This window comes from Rutilus rutilus, assembly GCF_951802725.1.
Source record: "Rutilus rutilus genome assembly, chromosome: 7".
In the NCBI taxonomy this organism is placed as follows: domain Eukaryota; kingdom Metazoa; phylum Chordata; class Actinopteri; order Cypriniformes; family Leuciscidae; genus Rutilus; species Rutilus rutilus.
In genome coordinates, this window is record NC_140221.1 from 17,289,333 (window position 1) to 17,310,733 (window position 21,401).

Below are 21,401 nucleotides of genomic sequence, written 5' to 3' on the forward strand. Positions count from 1 at the left end.
TTATTTTGTCGCTACAATGGCAGACACGCGTGTGTTACCCAGTGGTAAAGTGTACAGGCAAATGTTTGACGCCCAGGTATGTTAATAGTAGCTGCTAACGTTACTAACTCGTGTTCATTATCTAAACGACAAATATGTGTTTTACTTATTGTTGATGCTTTCTTTGTAATATTGCGGATCATCTTCAGGATGAAGACTTGTTGTGGCCTAATGTGCTGAGGAAGCTCTCGGCGCATGTGTTGATTGTGAGTGTTTGTGCTCAGGTTCAGTTGTCTCTGGCTCTCTATGACTCGCGGAGGAAGCGCGTGGCGGATGAAGACGACTGTCTGCTGAGTGGAGAAGATGCTGCAGACTCTGCATCACAGCAGCTCAATGAGACCACTCGGTATGATGATGATGATGCTTCTGCTCAGAACACGAATTGGCAATTATTCATTTTAATGTGAAGATTTTAACCTGAAAAGTTCCTCTGTTTGATAGGAACACAATTTATTCAGGTAGAAAGAGAAAGGAGGACCAGGATGATAGTGAAGAGGTTTGGGGTCTTCCAGACACTGTTGGTGAGAACTGATGCTAAAGTGTTTCCACCTTGGAATCTTGTGAAGGCAAAAGACAGAATTGTTTAGACTAACGTTAGAGGGAAGTGGTTGGAAGTAAACTGTACAAAGGAACAGGAGAAGAACAATACATTTTTACATGTTTGTTACTTCATTTTACATATATGTATCATACGCAAACCTAAAAATTCTAAAAACACAAACCTTCGTTTTAAACCAATATTTGTTAGGATTATTTAACTTCAGAATTAAAATTTCCTGATAATTTACTCACCCTCATGTCATCCAAGATGTTCATGTCTCATTGTCGTTCTTCAGTCAAAAAGAAATCAAGGTTTTTGAGGAAAACATTCCAGGACTTTTCTCCATATAGTGGACTTCAATGGGGTACAACGGTTTGAAGGGCCAAATTGCAGTTTCAATGCAGCTTCAAAGGGCTCTACACGATCCCAGCCGAGGAATAAGGGTCTAATCTGGCGAAACGATCGGTCGTTTAAAAAAAACAAAAAAAAACTTTTTAACCACAAATGCTCATATTGTACTAGCTCTGCAATGTGCCACGCATTACGTAATCACGTTTAAAGGTTAAAGAAGTTAAAAAGTATATATATTTCTATTTTATTTTTTAGAAAATGACAGATTGTTTCTCTAGATAAGACCCTTATTCCTCGGCTGGGATCATGTAGAGCCCTTTTTGAAACTGGCTACACAGTGAACTCCGAGAAAACGCTACGCTTGAGCAAACAGTTTGTGAATAGGCTACTACAAATGATGGCCGTGAAAGAGACTGTGAACGCATTGAATAGGATATGTTTACTTGGTGAATAGCATAGGCTACTATTACACAGTAGCGATAACGTAAAGAACACCAGAATAAAATATAATATTCAGAAATAAACAGTGTAGCTGAGATTCAGTTAACATCCACAAATGAATAAGCGTGACGATTCAGGGAGCAGGCTACACAGTGAACTCCGAGAAAACGCTACTTAAGCTCCGCTGCTTTCTTCGACCCTCTCTGTCACTGGTCCTGTGCTGTGCTCACTCAGTGTCAGTGTGAGAGGGGGAGTGGCCAGCGGCTAGAGTGGCAAAAGCCAATGTGTGATTATTTTACAGATATATTTAAAGGGATACTCCACTTTTTTCGGAAATAAGCTCATTTTACATCTCCCCCAGAGTTAAACAGTTGAGTTTTACCGTTTTAGAATCCATTCAGACGAACTCCGGTTCTGACGGTACCACTTTTAGCATAGCTTAGCACAGATCATTGATTCTGATGAGTCCAGTAGCATTTCTTTCAAAATGACCAAAGAGTTTCAATATTTTTCCTATTTAAAACTTGACTCTTCTGTAGTTAAACCGTGTACTAAGATCGACGGAAAATGAAAAGTTGCGATTTTCTAAGCCTATATGGCTAGGAACTACTCTCATTCCGGCGTAATAATCAAGGAACTGTGTGTCTGTACCATGGGTGCAGCAGGCGTAATGATATGACGCAGCGCCTGAAAATAGTCCCCAGCTCGGTAACTTCTTCCAACGTGACCGGGACTAAGTTTGTCTAACCTATTAGACCTATTTTCAGGCGCTGCGTCATATCACTACGCCTGCTGCACTCATGGTACAGCCACACAGTTCCTTGATTATTACGCCGGAATGAGAGTAGTTCCTAGTCATATAGGCTTAGAAAATCGCAACTTTTCATTTTCCGTCGATCTTAGTACACGGTTTAACTACAGAAGAGTCAAGTTTTAAATAGGAAAAATATTGAAACTCTTTGGTCATTTTGAAAGAAATGCTACTGGACTAATCAGAATCAATGATCTGTGCTAAGCTATGCTAAAAGTGGTACCGTCAGACCCGGAGTTCGGCTGAATGGATTCTAAAACGGTAAAACTCAACTGTTTAACTCTGGGGGAGATGTAAAATGAGCATATTTCCGAAAAAAGTGGAGTATCCCTTTAACAATATATTTTGCATTTCTAATCCAAACAACGGCAAACTTGGCACTGCACTTACTCGTGCCTGTAGCAAGACATCTGTCAAGTTTGAAATCCATCGGACTAACGGTTCGAGAGATATGCGAATAACACACACACACACACACACAGACAGACAGAAAGACGTTCCTGTAATTTATAGATAGACTAGTGCAAAATGCCCGTGCAAAATCAGTTTTTGTGTGTGTTTTTAGTAATTGTTGGTTTGGTGTGTTTTTGAGTGCTCATTGTTACAATTACACAGCAAAAGTTCAGTGACATTTTTATTTGTGCATGGTAGAAAGCAAATACTGATATTGACATAATGACATACAATAAATGTGGAAAATTTAACTACACTATTCAGAGAGCAGACTACACAGTGAACTCAGAGAAAACGCTACTTAAGCTCCGCTGCTTTCTTCGACCATCTCTGTCTCTGGTCCTGCGCTGTGCTCACTCAGTGTGCAGTGTGAGAGGGGGAGTGGCCAGCGGCTAGAGCGGCAAAAGCCAGTGTGTGCTTCTTTTACCGATATATATTTACCAATATCTTTTGCATTTCTAATCCAATCAACGTCAAACTTGGCACTGCACTTACTCATGCCCGTAGCAAGACACCTGTCAAGTTTGAAATCCATCGGACTAACGGTTCGAGAGATATGCAAATAACAGACATACACAGACAGAAAGACGTTCCCATAATTTATAGATAGATATAATATACAGAAGTAAACGGCGTAGGTGACTTACAGATTCAGTTAACATCCACAAATGAATAAGCGCGACGATTCAGGGAGCAGGCTACACAGTGAACTCGACGATTCAGGGAGCAGGCTACACAGTGAACTCGACGTAATTTATAGATGGATATAATATACGGAAGTAAACGGCGTAGGTGACTTACAGATTCAGTTAACATCCATAACATCCATAAGCGTGACGATTCAGGGAACGGCAGTGAACTCGACTATTCAGGGAGCAGGCTACACAGTGAACTCGACAATTCAGGGAGCAGGCTACACAGTGAACACAGTGAGTATTTATGTCAGAATGTTTATTTTTAAACCACAACCTTCTTGGGGTTTCTTTGACCGATACAACCCTCTAATGTCAGAATGTTTATTTTTAAACCACAACCTTCTAAGTGCTTCTTTTACCGATATATTTACCGATATCTTTTGTATTTCTCATCCAAACAACGTCAAACTTGGATTCAGGGTGCAGGCTACACAGTGAACTCTGAAAAAACGCTACGCTTGAGCAAACAGTTTGTGAATAGGCTTCTACAAATGTAGCCTGGGTGCCAGCCCGAACCCCGCCCACAACATTTTTTGGTCGGGAAGTTCGGTCTGGACTCGCTCCGTTGAGGAGCTATTATGCCCGAACAAAAATTGTTCGGACCAATCAAATTGTCAGGGCGGGCTTTATACGATGATTGACAGATGAGCAACGGTAACGTAATCATCCACGTCACCAAAGAGCGCTTGATTTGAATTAGTTTACAACAAAGACGACTGCTGCTGGAGAATTGAGATTTCACGAGTTCACATTTACAAATAAGTCAGATAGAATAAATGCGTATATAAGATTTCACACAAATAAGTCGATAGAATAAATGCGTATATGACGTGCTGTCCGAGGAGAGGGCTTTGGGCTCGGTAGCCATACTCCCCCGTATTCCTGGTTGTGAGAGAACAAGACAAGAGTGAGGATTCGGGGTGGTGGAGGGATGCTGAAAAACTGTCAAGGAGTGTTAGGTAAGTTTACAGAGTGAATATGCTTCCTCATGCTAATAGAAAGGGTAACGTTAGACATGGTATTGTTTGATGACAAGTTGATATTGGATTGATTATTTGTACGTGCTCCTCCCGAACTTTGTTTATGAAACATCATGTGTAGATTCCGCCATCGCGTCTGTTATATCGACAGCGCATTCATTTTAAAAGAGGAACAGAGAGCCGCGACATTTTGTTGGTTGAAAATATGAATGAAGAACATGCGTCATTTACTCCGTTGCTCTGATTGGTTGTAGGTCTATCCAATTGAGTGCAGAGTTTTTTTTTTTCTGGTTTGGTTGAGACACGCCCCATAATCAAATCTCTATGGAGAAGTATCAGACTCACATTCTGACTAGAATCTGAGTATGACGACGTCAGGCTACTACAAATGATGACCGTGAATAAAATATAATATTCAGAAATAAACAGTGTAGCTGACTTTATGTTTAGCTGACAGAGTGTTTATGTCAGAATGTTTATTTTTAAACCACAACCCTCTAATGTCAGAATGTTTATTTTTAAACCACAACCCTCTAATGTCAGAATGTTTATTTTTAAACCACAACCTTCTAAGTGCTTCTTTTACCGATATATTTACTGATATCTTTTGCATTTCTAATCCAAACAACGTCAAACTTGGATTCAGGGTGTAGGCTACACAGTGTGAACTCTGAAAAAACGCTACGCTTGAGCGGACAGTTTGTGAATAGGCTACTACAAATGATGGCCGTGAATAAAATATAATATTCAGAAATAAACAGTGCAGCTGACTTTATGTTTAGCTGACAGAGTGTTTATGTCAGAATGTTTATTTTTAAACCACAACCCTCTAATGTCAGAATGTTTATTTTTAAACCACAACCTTCTAAGTGCTTCTTTTACCGATATATTTACCGATATCTTTTGCATTTCTAATCCAAACAACGTCAAACTTGGATTCAGGGTGTAGGCTACACAGTGAACTCTGAAAAAACGCTAGTTTTTAGTAATTGTTGGTTCAGTGTGTTTGAGTGCTTGTTACAATTACACAGCAAAAGTGCAGTGACATTTTTATTTGTGTATGGTAGAAAGCAAATACTGATACTGACATAATGACATACAATAAATATGGAAAATTGAACTACATGATTCAAGGTGCAGGCTACACAGTGAACTCCAAGAAAACGCTACGCTTGAGCAAATAGTTTGTGTATAGGCTACTACAAATGATGGCCGTGAAAGAGACTGTGAACGCATTGAATAGGATATGTTTAGTTGGTGAATAGCATAGGCTACTATTACACAGTAGCGATAACGTAAAGAACACCAGAATAAAATATAAAATTCAGAAATAAATAGTGTAGTTGACTTACAGATTCAGTTAACCCTTAAAGACCTAGAACATTTTTGGGGCGCCTGACTCACCTGTACTTTTCTTTGTTTTTCTAACCCATTCTAGCAGCAAGCATCAAGTGCCATATATCATTTTAAACAGGAGAACCTAAAGTTTCCAGCTAGCTCATTTAAAGTCCCAGTTTTACATTTCTTTTGTAAGAGAATTTATGAAATTAACAGGATTTTAAGGAAAACGGCAGCAAAAAATGTGGTGTTTTCAGTGTGAACTCAAACAGAACTTCCTGAAGTTTTCTTTTTTTCTTTTAGAAAGTTAGACTTGGTTGTTTTAGACTTCCAGATGAAATTTTGTCTACATGTAACAATCCCTCAGCAAGTTATAGCCATTTATTATAATATTATTCTAGGCGTTTTTGAGTAAAAACAGGTGTATTACATTTACTGACAATGTAGATGTGTCCAAATAAGTTCAGGAAGTAAAGTAAATAGAAAAGTTGTTATATTACAACAGAACACTGAAGCAAACATTTTTCTTCAGAAAATTATATTATAATTTGAACATGAACAACAAATGCAAACAATATAACAAGTAGTGACAACTGTGCAATATAAATACTAACAATACAATATACAGAGTGTAAATGAACAAATGGTTCAAATAATCTTCACAAACTAAATACAAAAAGAAATAAACAGTGCAAATGAAGAAATGGTTCATTGAGGGTAATATACTGAGTGCTAATGAACAAATAGTGCAAATAATCTTCACAAACTAAATACAAATAGATAAATAAACAGTGCAAATGATTCAAACAATCTTCTGAATCAGAAGGTTCCACCAGGTCTAACGACTCGTTTAAAAAAATCAATTCTAACACATCCTCCGATTTGTACTGCTGTTTTTTTTTTTACATACTCATGCTCTTTCGTGTTTTATGCTCTTTCATGTTTTGCGCTCTTTCGTGTTTTGCGCTTTGGTCAAAAACTTTGCATCCGTTAGTTTTCATGCGTAGTTTTCAATGCATTGCGTTTGTTAAAAATGTATAAAGAAACGTGATTGGTTGTTAAAATCACCAATCACTATGTTTGTTGGTTGAGTTGATGACCGTTTGGACGAATCTGGGCATGGGGGTGGGACTAAGCATCAACAATCGTTCCTGTTTGGCTCAGAGAAAGAAACCACATGTGTTTCCTTGACGAATCACTGCTGCAGATTTTGATGACGCAATCACCGGCACTACGCAGCCTATGAATGACCAATAGAGACAACCGTGATAACACGGGAAAGCTGTGAATATCATCTTTACGGTGCATTTTAAAGCATACAGATTGGATTAGCGACTCAAAAATTATTAAACATTTTAGAACGATAGTTATTTTATGCCGCGGGCGGCCGTATCGGTCTTTAAGGGTTAACATCCACAAATGAATAAGCGCGACGACTAAGGGAGCAGGCTACACAGTGAAATCCGAGAAAACACTACTTAAGCTCCGCTGCTTTCTTCGACCCTCTCTGTCTCTGGTCCTGTGCTGTGCTCACTCAGTGTCAGTGTGAGAGGGGGAGTGGCCAGCGGCTAGAGCGGCAAAAGCCAATGTGTGATTCTTTTACCGATATATGTACCGATATCTTTTGCATTTCTAATCCAAACAATCCAAACAACGCCAAACTTGGCACTGCACTTACTCATGCCCGTAGCAAGACACCTGTGAAGATTGAAATCAATCGGACTAACGGTTCGAGAGATATGCGAATAACAGACACACACACTCACACACACACACACACATAGACAGACAGACAGACAGAAAGACGTTCCTGTAATTTATAGATAGATATAATATTTAGAAGTAAACAGTGTAGCTGACTTACAGATTCAGTTAACATCCACAAATGAATAAGCGCGACACAGTGAACTACAAAAAAAGGCTACACTTGAGCAAACAGTTTGTGAATAGGCTACTACAAATGATGGCCGTGAATAAAATATAATATTCAGAAATAAACAGTGTAGCTGACTTTATGTTTAGCTGACAGAGTGTTTATGTCAGAATGTTTATTTTTAAACCACAACCCTCTAATGTCAGAATGTTTATTTTTAAACCACAACCTTCTAAGTGCTTCTTTTACCGATATATTTAACAATATCTTTTGCACTTCTAATCCAAACAACGTCAAACTTGGCACTGCATTTACTCGTGCCCGTAGCAAGACACCTGTCAAGTTTGAAATCCATCTGACTAACGGTTCAAGAGATATGCGAATTACAGACAGACAGACACAGACAGACAGACGTTTCTGTAATTTATGGATAGATAAAGAAAAATTGCAATACATGTCCCAATAATTTTTTAATAAGGAAGCCATTTCTAATTACAAACCTGTAGGCCTAGTCATCTTTCCCAAGAGTCTTTTAGAACTAAAAGTCAATCTGTTGTGATTCTGTTTTGTTTGTAGTTCCAGAGAAAAAAAACTCAGACATCATTGATCGTCTTATGGAGAAAAGGAAAAAGGATCACAATGAAGCTGTTTCTCAGTTGCAGACAGATCTTGCCAGCCTCAGTGTGGTAAACACGTCTATATATAGTGCCAAAATATGTGTTCATTCGAGCCCAATTCAAATGTTGTGCATCTAGTTATCAATACCTAATATCAAGGTGCCTTATATTGTGATATTTCTGCATTTAGGGTTTTGAACCATTATTTAGACAGACGGGAAAAGATATCCTCCTCAGATTGTCTGAGTATAATGACAATATTGAAAGAGTTATGCAGAAGATTGAAAACATTTCTGATTTGATGGCACATAGCTATCAGGTGAGGACCAAATGTCAAAAACAGTACTTGCTTACTCTCAAATTCAGCATTTTGTTGGATCGCTCAATTGTTACTCAACTGTTTTCTTTTAAAGGATATGTATGAGATCTGGAACAAAGTCTGTCATGAATCTTCCTTGAAACAGAAGTGGGTTAAAGAGCTAGATGGAATATATGCCAAATATGAATCTGAGAGAAAAACCATGGTATGTGGTCTATATTATGTAAAGCATATGTTGCTGTACTCAGTAGATTAGTACACTGCTTGTTTGTTCCTCTTTCCTAGATAGCAGAATTACTGAGAAAATACACCTCAAAACTGGAGAAAATCAGTTATTTGATGCCGTGTGATGTCCACAGACTGATTGACAATGAAGCCATGGTAGTACATTCTACTTGACAAATATGTATTTGTATGCATTATATGTATTGTTTTTTGGCATGAGTCCATGTTCTCCACAGATGATAAACCAAGCCCTGCTAGCAAATCGACGTGCTTTGGCCAAACTGCGTTTGAATTTGATGGAGAAACATTTGCAGACAGACGTTTTCCAAAGGCTGAAGTGGGAGGAAAAGCTTCAAGATTGGAAAAGAATCAAACTTATTGATGCAGTCAACCGGTTCAAGTATGTCTGATGTTAAAAAATAGTGAAAACAATTCCCTTGCCAGAAAAGTAATGCCATGTTGTTTACCAACAAAATGCATGATCTTTCTGATGAAAATAATTGGCCAAGGGAGTCTTGCTAGTTAAGATAGCTAAGAAGCCAGCATATCAGCATCCCATGCTGGGAACCTGGATCTAAGATATAATAAACAGTATACTGGTGACCAGTTATACAGCAGTACCAGTCTTTTTACAGGGCACAACAAAAACGGGATACTGATTATATTTATGTTCCCCTGCAGAGACTTTATGAACAGCCCTCACATTCAGAACCCTATAAACATTCAAGATACTCTGAGAACAGTGAGGTCAGATCAGAAAACACTGAGTGAGAAACGCATTCAAACGCTGGAGATTCTTAGGTGAGAAATAAAACACAGATTTCTAGTATTGCGCTCTATTTCCTCAATATTAATTGTAAACATGCTGTGAACCTTTTACTCGCTTTTTCTGCCCCATATCTAGAGACATGACGCCTCCAAGAATCTCAGAGTCATCTGTTGCAGAATGGTATTCAGCACTGTCTGTCATCAATGAGCAAATAGGTCAGAAAAATGGGCTTCTCATTTTAATAATCCAGTGCGATACAATGGTATTGCATGCTCTACACCACTTTATGTGGACTTTAATAAATTCCTCACTATGTTTTTTTTTCTTTAGATTGTATTCATGTTGCCACAATTGAAAAACTTCACAAAAACTACGAGAACAACTGGCAAGTCTGTTTGGCAGAGGTTGATCTATTTAAGGTGAGAAATAAGTTAAGCTTTCTCATTTGCTTTGATTGTCAAAACACAACACCAACACAGCAATATTCTCAACTCTTTACACACAGACAGAGGCATCTACATTCAGATTCACCTCAGACGAGATACATAATATTGTTAATGTGGAGATATTACCTCTCATTGGCCAGTGCCAGAGACAAATGGACATCTATTTGGAAAAACTGGATGTAAGTTTAGTTTCCTTAATGCTTTATATTAAATCTTTTCTACTTTTGGACTATAAACTTGTAACTTGTAATTTATGGATGTGCTGCATCTTTATGTATTGATTTATGTCAGTACTTCACTCTCTCATGATACACTGTGCATTTTAACCTTCTTACAGAAAGCTTTTGAAAGTTTGGCCAAAACCACTGCTTATGAGAGCGAGTGTTTATTCAAGTTTATGTGTGGGATGGCTCAGCTGTGGGAGATTCACTGCGAAGGCCTGTTGAACAGAGAACAGCAGCTACAAATGTCATTGGAGTCCATCAGTCAAGTCCACAACCAAGAGAACCAGGCAAGATTGTGTCAACTGTTTTATGCAGTACTTTTGAAGAGGTTTCTATTATGAAATGCTTATTGTTGACGAAAGTTACTTTTTAAAGTAATGCATTACAATATAGTGTTACTCCCTAAAAAAGTAACTAATTGCATTACTTGGTTAATTTTAGTTACTTTTTCTTGGAAAGTAATGCGTTACGTTACGTTTGCATTACTTTTTCTCACCTAGGCTGGGCTTGCTTTTTTGTTTTTTAATAACAAAAAACACAAATGTTCTATTTTTGGCAAATGTAAAGGCCACCCAAAGTGAAATGAATAAGCCTTAAGGAGTCCGAAATTTTTGCACGTTAAAAAATAAATACAACCTCACGTTGTTGTGAATAAAAAAAAATTGGATCGGGTTCGATTTTCTGCGTTTTCCGCATCCGTAGTAAGCGTTTTCAGAGGTGTTTTGACAATTCAGAGCCACCGAATCACTAATATGAAAAACTGCATATGAAAATTCCGGACTCAGTGTGCATGCATGGACCTTTAGACTGAAGGAAATGCAAATTCATGCCTGTACAAAAGAGTGTGCTGCTCAAACAAACCTTTAAGCTGTGCTGCCAATCTCGATCACAGAAGAATCGGACGCAGAGGAAGAAAGCTTAACACTCTTTCTTCAGATACACAATATATACACAAATGTGATGTTTAACTAAAGTCATTTTTGCGTATTAGTATGGTTGAATTGGATCATTGAAGGTCAGCAGCAAAGACATTTGTTAAAAAGTGAGATTAAATACATATATTTGTTTTATTTATCATATTTAATTATTGCAGGTTTGTGTAATTGTCTGCATTTCAGTTTTCATTCATTTTGAGGAATTATGAATCTGTTTTTGTGCAAGTGAGATGAGTAAATGCATGCTTACATTTAGTCTAGAAATACCAATTATCATCATGTTTAGACAGCGCACACAATGCCTCTGCACCCGATTTCTCTCAACATGGGGACAAGAGAGCAGTCAGTTAATAAATGGGGGAAAAAAGGAACTTGTATTATTTGAAAAAGTTACTCAGATATTTTGTTGTAAATTTAAAAGCAATGCGTTACATTACTAGTTACTTGAAAAAGTAATCTGATTATGTAACTTGCGTTACTTGTATTGCTTACCCCCAAAACGAATGCTTATAATATCCATCTTTTTGAAATATTTTGTAACATTTATCACCATGACATGTTTGCGAAACATGAAAATGAGCTGACAAATGCCTCACCTGACAGAAGAAAGAGGCCCAACTGGATATGATGTTGGACAAACTCAGGCAGGAAAGCTCAGAAGAAGCTCTGAAAGACTCCTTAAAGAAGACGCTAGCCTATTTGGAAGAGGTTAAGACTAGGTAACAAACATTTAGAATGTTTTGAGTGATGTTTGTTGTTGTTGTTTGTACATTAAGCTACTTTAACTTGACTTAAATACGTTTTTGACAAAATATGACAGAAAACCTGGAATTTTTGTAAATCCTTTTACTGTATTGTTCTTTAAGGTATATACAAATCTATAAGGAGGAAGTGGAAACTGTGGAGTGTTACCCGTCTATAGTCCTGCAGGAATTACAAGCATACAATCTTTCTGTCAGCCAATTCTTCAATGTCAAAGAGGTTTATGGCCAGGTACATATTCAACAAGAACAATTATGTTATCTCTATTTGTGCAAGACAAACATTGTTAAAATAACTTTCTTTTTTGTCGAAGGACTCTGAGGATTTTTGCCAACTTTATCCCTCTCTTAAACTTGGTGAGTTGAAAACTAGTTTTAATGAGCTGTATTATTTTTGTTGCCTTTGAATTGTTTAACACCCATTATGTTTATCTTGGTGTTTATCATTCAGCCATTAAGAATGCAAGATTGGAGAAAGAACTTGAGGTAAAACCTAGAGGTGCACAAAAGCCACATTTCAACAACCAAGGAAGCTCAACATTTGCCTCGTCCTGTGATATGGTAATAATGACACATACACACTTTCGCTTCTCAATTTGTATCTATTATTTCATTATTTAATTTCCTCTTATTTTGCAGGATGACCAAGATTGTAAAGCTCTAGCATTTTCAGTTTCTCAAACCAAAGAGACTTTCACTACCGCAAAAGGAACTGTTTACAACTGCTATGGTTTTCACGCTACCCATGATGAGGATCTGGAAACAAATCTTAAGGAAACCGAGCTGGTTTTGTACCCAAAGGCTTTCATTGTGGAATTGCTAAAAGAGTAAGTGTACAATAGAAATGATAGAATGAAATAATGCTTTGGTTGATGTCCAAGAGCCATAAGCCTGAGTGATGAAATTTGGAAACTTGAAATGAAAATTGTGCAATTTTAAAAAACCCGTGTTCTCTTTTTAACTATAATTTACTTTTGCTTGCATTTTCTTTCTGTTTACTATTTCATTATTATTTAGTTATTTTTTAGTTCATATAGAGTAACAAAATAAGTAAATACTGTTATGTTCCCGCATCATAGTGTGAGACAAACATTTTTCAGTCATCTGGAAGAGAGATTTCATATTATTCTAACCAACACTATGACTGTTGTGGAAGCCAAGAACGAGAAACTGAAAGCTGAGCTGGAACTTCGCCTTCAACTCCACCAACCTCGTGCTAAAAGAATTGAGATGGACATTCACAAAGTCAGAGCAGGTTTGACCCCTCATCACATCCAAAGCCATTTTGGCTTTTTCTTATTTAGAAGAGATTAACAAGAGCCCTTGTGAAAGTACACTGTAGCAGACTTATAAAAAAAGAGTACTCATTACTGAAATAATATACTGTAAAATAATATACTTGTGTTAATTGAATGTAAATGTTTTTGGACACTTAATTGGATGCTATTTCTAAAAAAAATTAATATGTATTATAGTTTAAATTTATATGTATTTTTTACATACTCAAATAGGACTTTTTATTCATTACATTTTTATATGTTATTTCATAATTACATCTATTGTCTTTGATATATGGTTTAAGTGTACTGCCGAATGAACTGACAAGCATTTATGGTAAATTCAAATTTAATGAAATTTCTGTTGACACCTGTGTCTCGTGTATTAAAATATATTTGTAAAAACACATTTGTAATGATGAAGTTGCAATCTAGTAAATGCATATTTAAATGTAAATTAAAATAAAAATTAAAACAATGTAATATTGAGGAACACTACAGTTGACATTAAAATCAAGTGTGCTTTATTATGTTTGTCAACACTTCAACGTAAGTGTATTTCTTTAAAACATGACAAAAGTTATTAAAACGTTTATTACATGTAATACATATAATACATTTAAAATGTACTGTAAAATGTTAATGTGGCATTATTAGAAAGTGCACCTTTTACATAGACATGAAAAAGTCATTAAAATGTTCTAAGATTTGAGGTACACTACGAGTGCACATTCACTACAATTATGCATACTTCTTTTTCACAAGGGAGCTTAGTATATAGAGGACATGTCATAACTCTCTTCATTATTTGGGCAGCTGAACTAGTGCTACATCGAGAATGTGTGGATCGACACTGCAAGGGTATACTAGAGGTCCTAGAAGACTGCCGGACAGACATACAGGAGTTACAGATCCAGAAAAATAAAATGACCGAAGACTTCCAAATGCAAATCTACAGTAGAGAGAAAGATTTTACCTTTGCCACTAATTATGAAAAGTAAATACATGTATTATATATATATTCGTAATGATTTGAGCAATTTATACACAATCTACTTATTCTGGTCATTTTTATTCATAGGATAAATAAACTTTGTACCTCACTTCAAACCAACCTGGACCAACACATCAATATAATCCAGACTTTACAAAGAGACTTCAGACAAAAGATGGAGTTAAAAATGGAGGGCTTGAGGGAAGCAAATGTTCAGATAATGAGATCTTTCAAGTATGTCATTGAAATTCTCTGTATACTGTAAGTCATTATCAATGTTGTGTTGTGTTGCGCAGGGAATTCGATACAAGCCCAGTGAAAATATTAACAACAATTGTTGTCTATTCCACAAGGTTGTTTTCTGAGGGGGGGAATTTTACACCCCAAGAAATTGAGGTCTTTCAGTCACATCTGGAAAGAATGGACAAGCGCATTGATTCTGCCGAGGGGGCCATGATGCAGGACATGGAAGAACAAGAATCAAAGTGTCTGGAGCAGGTTGATATTACTCATAAGTCGATTAATGTGATCATACACTAAATAATTTTTTCGACAGGAATTCACTGTGAGAATCCATTTTTACTTAGGTCAAGGATATAGTCAGGAAGTTTGAGGAAAAATTCAGTTTCCACGCTATCGAGTTGAAGTTTCTTGCAAAAATGCAACAAATTTTTAACAACACGCGAGTCCAGATCAAAAGCGAGGTATTTTCAGTATATAATTTACTCTTATATCATTCCTTCCCTCTGTCCACTGTTCATAATCTGTTGAATTTGTATTTGCTTGTTCAGGCTTTAAAGAGTAACACGCAGAAAAAGACGATCGACAACATGTTGAGCGATTTAAAGGAAATGACTGCTGAGTATGACCAACCCAGCCCTGATAAGAAGGTAAATCCTCTAATATAATATTAGATTCACATTTATGTCATTAAAGTAATGGTCTACAGAAAACAATTTGTATTGTAGATTGTAGCCATGGTGGAGATAACAAGTTTAACAAATTCTCTGATGGAGGAGCTACAGAAGAGGTGTCAGTATCTCGATTGCTTCTTGGTAGGACATTACACAGTCCAATTCTACTGGGATATTGACTTGTAATCCTTATGGACACATATGATAATGTCTGATATATTTTTGAAGGATGCCTCTATGGCTGTCCCTCGACCACAGACTCCACTTCAGGGGGCTTTTGCAGTTGCAGCTCGCACCAGGTCCCGTATACAGGAAAAAACAGGCAGTCAAGGTGGAGACAGCCTGCTCCATCCTAGCCGAATTGGAGTGTCCTTCCTGGATGATGCAGCAGTGGGGGTTATCAAAGGCCTACTCAAGTCAGTGTCCTTAAAGGGGACCTTATGCCTATTATGCCCTTTTTTCAAAGTCTTGGTTTTGTTGTTGGTGACTACTACAATAGGTTTTCATACTTAAAGGGATAGGTCACCCAAAAATTTTTTTTTTGCCATTAATTACTCACCCCCATGTCGTTCCAAACCCGTAAGACTTTCATTCATCTTTCAAAACACAAGATCTTTTTGATGTAATCTGAGAGCTATATTTACTCTCCATTGAAAGCTACTCAATCACCACTTTGATGCTTCAAAAAGTTCATGAATAGATTGTAAGACTAATCCATAATGAATTGAGCGGTTTTGTCCAAATTTTCTGAAGAGAGACTATCGCTTTATATGATCAACAGATTGAATTTAGGCTTTTATTCTCTGATTGGTCGGCTGGAACAGTGTGTTTTGATTTGTCAATGCTTTGAGCGTGTTTCAGAAATGTTGCATCCCTTACCATAACCACAAGTATCAACACACTACTAACGCAATTTAACTCGCCCCTTTTTTTTGCATATGCTTTGGGCAGGAATTATTTAAATGAGGGACATTGTCACGTGTACGTTCCTGGAAGAAAACTCAAGACTATAGTCGAGGCGTATTCAATTCAATTCAATTCAATTCAAATTTATTTGTATAGCGCTTTTCACAATACATATTGTTTTAAAGCAGCTTTACAGAAAGTGCATTTCAGAAATGTACATAGAGAAATACAGTTAGTTAATCATGTATTGATTTAGGGCATAAACATCGCCCGCGTCGAGTCGTCTCTTCATAGGCGCCGAGTCGTCTCTGCACGGGTGTTGGAGAATCTGTAGTTTCCATGAGAGGCTGGATACAAACTGGAGCTGACGATCTGTATTTACCTCGGGACTAGCGTCCCGAGATAACAACAGAAAAGCATATGGGAAATAATTAGCGTAGCTGCTGTTCGCAATATTAATGCATTCAATCTGATTCAACTGTAGTATAAAATGTAAGTATTATGTGAATGCCTGGCTGAAGAGATGCGTCTTTAATCTAGTTTTAAACTGGGACAGCGAGTCTGAGCCTCGAACAATATCAGGAAGGCCATTCCACAGTTTAGGAGCTAAATGTGAAAAAGCTCTCCCTCCTTTAGTGGACTTAGATATCCTAGGAATGACCAGAAGCCTCGAATTTAGTGATCTTAAAGAGCGCGATGGATTGTAGGGCGATAGAAGTTCCGTTAAATACACGGGAGCTAAACCATTTAGGGCTTTATAGGTCAGTAGCAATACTTTGTAATTGATACGGAACTTTATAGGTAACCAATGTAGAGACGACAGAATTGGTGTTATATGATCGTATTTTCTTGATCTAGTAAGAACTCTAGCGGCGGCATTTTGGACTAACTGTAGCTTGTTTATTGAGGATGCAGGACAACCAGCTAATAAAGCATTACAGTAATCTAGTCTCGAGGTCATGAATGCATGAACTAACTTTTCTGCATCAGAAACAGATAGCATGTTACGTAGCTTAGCAATGTTTCTAAGGTGGAAAAAGGCTGTTCTTGTAACATATGAAATATGATTTTCAAAAGACAAGTTGCGGTCTAATATAACACCCAGGTCTTTTACTGTAGAGGATAAAGTAACAGGACACCCTTCTAAATTAAAGTTGTATTGTAAGAGGTTTTGTGGGCAGTTTTTTGGACTAATAAGTAATACCTCCGTTTTATCTGAATTTAATAGCAGAAAATTACATGTCATCCAGTATTTTATATCTTTAACACACTCTGTTAATTTAGATAATTTAGCGTTTTCATCTGGTCGTGATGAAATATATAATTGAGTGTCATCAGCATAACAGTGGAAATTAATTCCATGTTTTCTTATAATATTACCAAGTGGCAGCATATATATTGAGAATAGCAGAGGGCCTAACACAGATCCTTGCGGTACACCGTAGTTTACTGACGTTATCTTCGATTTTTCCCCATTTACGCAGACAAAATGGTAACGGTCTGATAAGTACGATCTAAACCAGTTTAATGCCTGTCCCTGAACACCAGTGTAGTTTTGTAGTCGGTCTAAGAGTATTGTGTGATCTATAGTATCGAACGCAGCACTAAGATCAAGTAAAACTAGTATTGAGATACAGCCTTGGTCAGAAGCTAAAAGTAAATCATTTGTGATTTTAACGAGCGCAGTTTCTGTGCTATGGTGCGGTCTGAATCCTGACTGAAACTTTTCATAGATATCATTTTCTTGCAAGAAAGAGCACAGTTGAGCGGACACAACTTTTTCTAGTATTTTAGACATAAATGGAAGATTTGAAATGGGCCTGTAATTTGCTAGGTTATTATGATCTAATTGTGGTTTCTTAATAAGAGGTTTTATAACTGCCAACTTGAATATTCTTGGAACATGACCTAAGGATAAAGACGAGTTAATAATATTGAGAAGAGGCTCTTCCACTACAGGTAACACTTGTTTCAGTAGTTTAGTTGGTATTGGATCTAATAAACACGTTGTTGGTTTAGATGCAATGATAAGTTTATTTAACTCTTCCTGTCCTATAGTTGCAAAGCGCTGTAATTGTTCTTGCGGGGTGATAATTGAGGCTGAATCATAAGACACCATTAAAGATTGTACATTTACAATTGTGTTTCTGATGCTTTCTATTTTCTCAGTGAAGAAATTCATAAAATCATTACTACTACACTGTGACAGAATATTTTGCTCCGGTAACGTCTGTTTATTTGTTAGTCTAGCGACGGTGTTAAATAAAAACCTTGGATTGTTTTGGTTGTTTTCTATTAGTTTGCGGAGATGCTCAGCCCTGGCTGCTTTTAGGGCCTTTTTATAACGTGACATACTGTCTTTCCATGCGATTCTAAAGACCTCTAGATTAGTTTGTTTCCATTTACGCTCTAAATTACGAGTTTCTCTCTTTAGAACATGCGTAACACTGTTGTACCATGGTGCTTTAGTTTTCTCTCTAACCTTTTTTAATCTAATTGGTGCAACGATGTCTAATGTACTAGAGAAAATGGTGCTCATAGTGCTAGTCATTTCCTCTAGTTCATCTGTTTGTTTGGGTTCACTGAGCAGCTGAGACAGATCAGGTAAGCTATTTGAGAAATGATCTGTAGTTGTTGGAAGGATTGTTCTGCCTGGTCGATAACGCGGCGCAACATGACAAATTTCAGCGGTACGTAGTATGCAAGTGACCATGTAATGGTCAGTGACTTCATCACTTTGCGGTATAATATCTATATCGGTTGGATCGGCTCCATGTGATATAATTAAATCTAGCGTATGATTAAGACGATGAGTGGGACCAGTTTGCGTATCATGAGTGGGACTGCTTGCGTATCAGGGAGTTCAGAAACTGCTTGATAATAGAGAGAATAAATCCCTTTGGTGTGGACTTTGTTTTTTGCAGACCTTCTTCATGCTCAAACAGCAACATTACACACTAAAGAAAGCAAAATAGGACCTCTTTAAATGTAAAATATTAGTGTCATTATTGTAGATTTTAATTGCTATAAAAGCAAAATACAAGAGCAAATAATTCAAGTAAAATGTTCTTACACACCGGTTGTTATCACCTAACATTGAGTGCGTTTACATGCACCCTCATAATGCGATAATAATGGGATTAAACTTTACCTTATGTAAACGCAATACTTCGATCAAACTAATGCGATTAAGCTCATAATCGTAGTAACCATATTTACATTCAATTATGTGGCATACGCAACAGGCATGTAAACACCTTAATCTCATTATCACCGCTCTGACCATAGTGTGCATGTGCTCAGTTCTGCACAGATGCCATGTGTTGTTCACTAAACTTCATGAATGAACTCTGTGACATTATTCTGAAGTTTTCTCTTCTCCAAATCGCTAAACTCTGTCAACACAACTCGCTGCGCAGTCTCTGCTCCGTTTCAGCGTAGGCAAACTCCACATTAAGATGTTCATCACGGCACAGAATAATATCCAGTACGTCCATAAAAATGTATTTAGAATTTGATGCGAGTAGGTTAAAACAATGGCCTATCTGAGTGTGGTATAATAACCATACTTTTTAGCGAATAATCAGAATAATGAAAATTGCATGTAAACTGGAGTGAAGAGTTTGTATCATGTAAACATCTTACTGCGATTAAGACCTTACTCTGATTATTAGAAATAATCACATTATTGGTGCACATGTAAACATAGTCATTGTCCTCAGTCATCATAAGTGACTTGATTCCCCCAAAGTGATTCAAGTTTTGCATCAGTTTTTTTGCGTAATTGGTTCTGTTGTGGGCAGCTATTTGCAATGCTCACTAACGGAACACATGACGTCTAAGTAAAATGAAAACTTAAAAAAAATGAGGAAATAATCTACTTCTCATTATGAACATAATGGGTCTTTCCTGTGAACAGGGTAGGCAAAGCTAAAGAAGAAGTCAAGGATGTAAACATTGACCCAACAGAAAGACACTCTTCAGCAGGTTGGATTGTTCATGTGTCCTCATAATTTAATACTGTCATTGTTGTGAACTTCAGTGTTATTAGTTTGCCTTTTTACACTCATTTGTGAGTGGTTTTTGTTTTTCTAAAAATTCGAAATTCTTTGCCTTCAGCAAGGTTAAACTCCCCTCTTGGATCAGGTCAGAGGTCAGGAAAGAGCGCCAGTCAGTCCGGAATGGAGACTCTGCGCAGAAAGTCAGTGGAGTCAACGACCACACAGAGGTTTGACATTTGAAATATGATAAGAGAGAGAGATTTAGGAAATACTGTTAGAGAAGTGGCTGTCTGGTGGTAATATAGTAATAAAATAATAAAACCTGACTACATAGAAAATAAACTGTTAATGTAATAATTAGCATACTTTCCATTCGGTGATCATGTAAAATAAACATTTATGATAAAAATATTCTAATTTAAGAAACTTTTTTTTTTTTTACGATTCTGTGTAAGGAGGGTCTTCAAACCCAACCGCTTTGATAAGAAGTTCCTTATTTTTGGCTCAAAACCCGAAGAGCAGAAGGACAGGTTAGTGAATTTGCTAGCTGTTATTTTATGGTTTTATTTATTTATTTATTGCCATATTAATTTCATGTTTTTTGAATATATTTGCATTTCTCAAGTGTTTCATTCAAAGCCTCAATCACCAGTATTCTGTGGAAAGCCAATGATATTCTCCTCTTGGTGGCAGAGGTACTATAAAAAATATGAGCACGGTCTATGTGTATTAAGCATTTGGTGTTAAACAAGTTGATTTTAGAGTGTAACTGAACTATATGTCACCGTCAGGAGTTCTATAAGAGGAAAGAGCGGCGCTCTATCATTCGTTCTGAGCAACTACAGGAGACATTTGATCAGTGTGCAGAGGAGATACAAAAAAGACTTCTTATCTACCAGAGTCAGTCACATGATTACCACAACAGCTGCCTCCAAGGTTAACTCTCAATTTTTTTTATTTCTTTAGAAAGTAGACCAGTTTCAATTCAGCATGCAGATATTTTGATAGTGTCACCATTGTATGATGTTAGTGGCACAGCAATTACCCACTTCACATTTAAATTTCTTAAAAAGCATTTAAATTTTCTAAAAAACAAAAATGACACGCCAAACAATGAAATTATCGGTAACACTTTATTTTGATAATACACTTTTATACATTCTACTAACTATACGTAACTTCGCATTTATTAGTATTAGTATGGGGGGCTTGAGATCATCGCAGGAGCCCCCTCTTGAACACCGGACCTGGATCTAGCCTATGTGACATAGTTGTGTATGATTTGGCAATATGGAACAGCCTATACACTATCAAAATCGGGCCAACTCCCCAATTTTTTCTCGGGAGGTCGGGAGGAGCTCGTATTGTACTCGACTCATAATTCCTCACACACAATGCGAGCCGTGACCATACAAGCATCAACAATTTCTCCAGAGAGAAAATAAAATCGCCTGTGTACGGCTTAACATTTAATTTTGATGGTCCACCAAA

At 37.1% G+C, this 21,401-nt stretch overlaps 1 protein-coding gene across 1 annotated transcript in view; it reads left to right on the forward strand.

The window, feature by feature from the left end:
• The window catches only part of ccdc180 (coiled-coil domain containing 180), a gene marked incomplete at its 3' end in the record, with an annotated part of 26,759 nt that continues 5,358 nt past the window's right edge, over positions 1-21,401 (forward strand). The window contains exons 1-31 of the mRNA XM_084413778.1: positions 1-76; positions 264-385; positions 481-560; positions 8,099-8,208; positions 8,330-8,458; positions 8,553-8,663; positions 8,744-8,839; positions 8,920-9,083; positions 9,365-9,484; positions 9,588-9,667; positions 9,783-9,871; positions 9,958-10,077; positions 10,236-10,409; positions 11,661-11,776; positions 11,924-12,050; positions 12,133-12,175; positions 12,270-12,379; positions 12,458-12,645; positions 12,898-13,073; positions 13,912-14,092; positions 14,177-14,323; positions 14,443-14,587; positions 14,677-14,793; positions 14,881-14,979; positions 15,058-15,144; positions 15,232-15,419; positions 19,829-19,896; positions 20,029-20,137; positions 20,366-20,440; positions 20,536-20,605; positions 20,702-20,846. Of these exons, the coding sequence (XP_084269904.1) occupies positions 17-76; positions 264-385; positions 481-560; positions 8,099-8,208; positions 8,330-8,458; positions 8,553-8,663; positions 8,744-8,839; positions 8,920-9,083; positions 9,365-9,484; positions 9,588-9,667; positions 9,783-9,871; positions 9,958-10,077; positions 10,236-10,409; positions 11,661-11,776; positions 11,924-12,050; positions 12,133-12,175; positions 12,270-12,379; positions 12,458-12,645; positions 12,898-13,073; positions 13,912-14,092; positions 14,177-14,323; positions 14,443-14,587; positions 14,677-14,793; positions 14,881-14,979; positions 15,058-15,144; positions 15,232-15,419; positions 19,829-19,896; positions 20,029-20,137; positions 20,366-20,440; positions 20,536-20,605; positions 20,702-20,846 (3,646 nt within the window). The 5' untranslated portion in view covers positions 1-16. The remainder of the gene's footprint in view (positions 77-263; positions 386-480; positions 561-8,098; positions 8,209-8,329; positions 8,459-8,552; positions 8,664-8,743; positions 8,840-8,919; positions 9,084-9,364; positions 9,485-9,587; positions 9,668-9,782; positions 9,872-9,957; positions 10,078-10,235; positions 10,410-11,660; positions 11,777-11,923; positions 12,051-12,132; positions 12,176-12,269; positions 12,380-12,457; positions 12,646-12,897; positions 13,074-13,911; positions 14,093-14,176; positions 14,324-14,442; positions 14,588-14,676; positions 14,794-14,880; positions 14,980-15,057; positions 15,145-15,231; positions 15,420-19,828; positions 19,897-20,028; positions 20,138-20,365; positions 20,441-20,535; positions 20,606-20,701; positions 20,847-21,401) is intronic.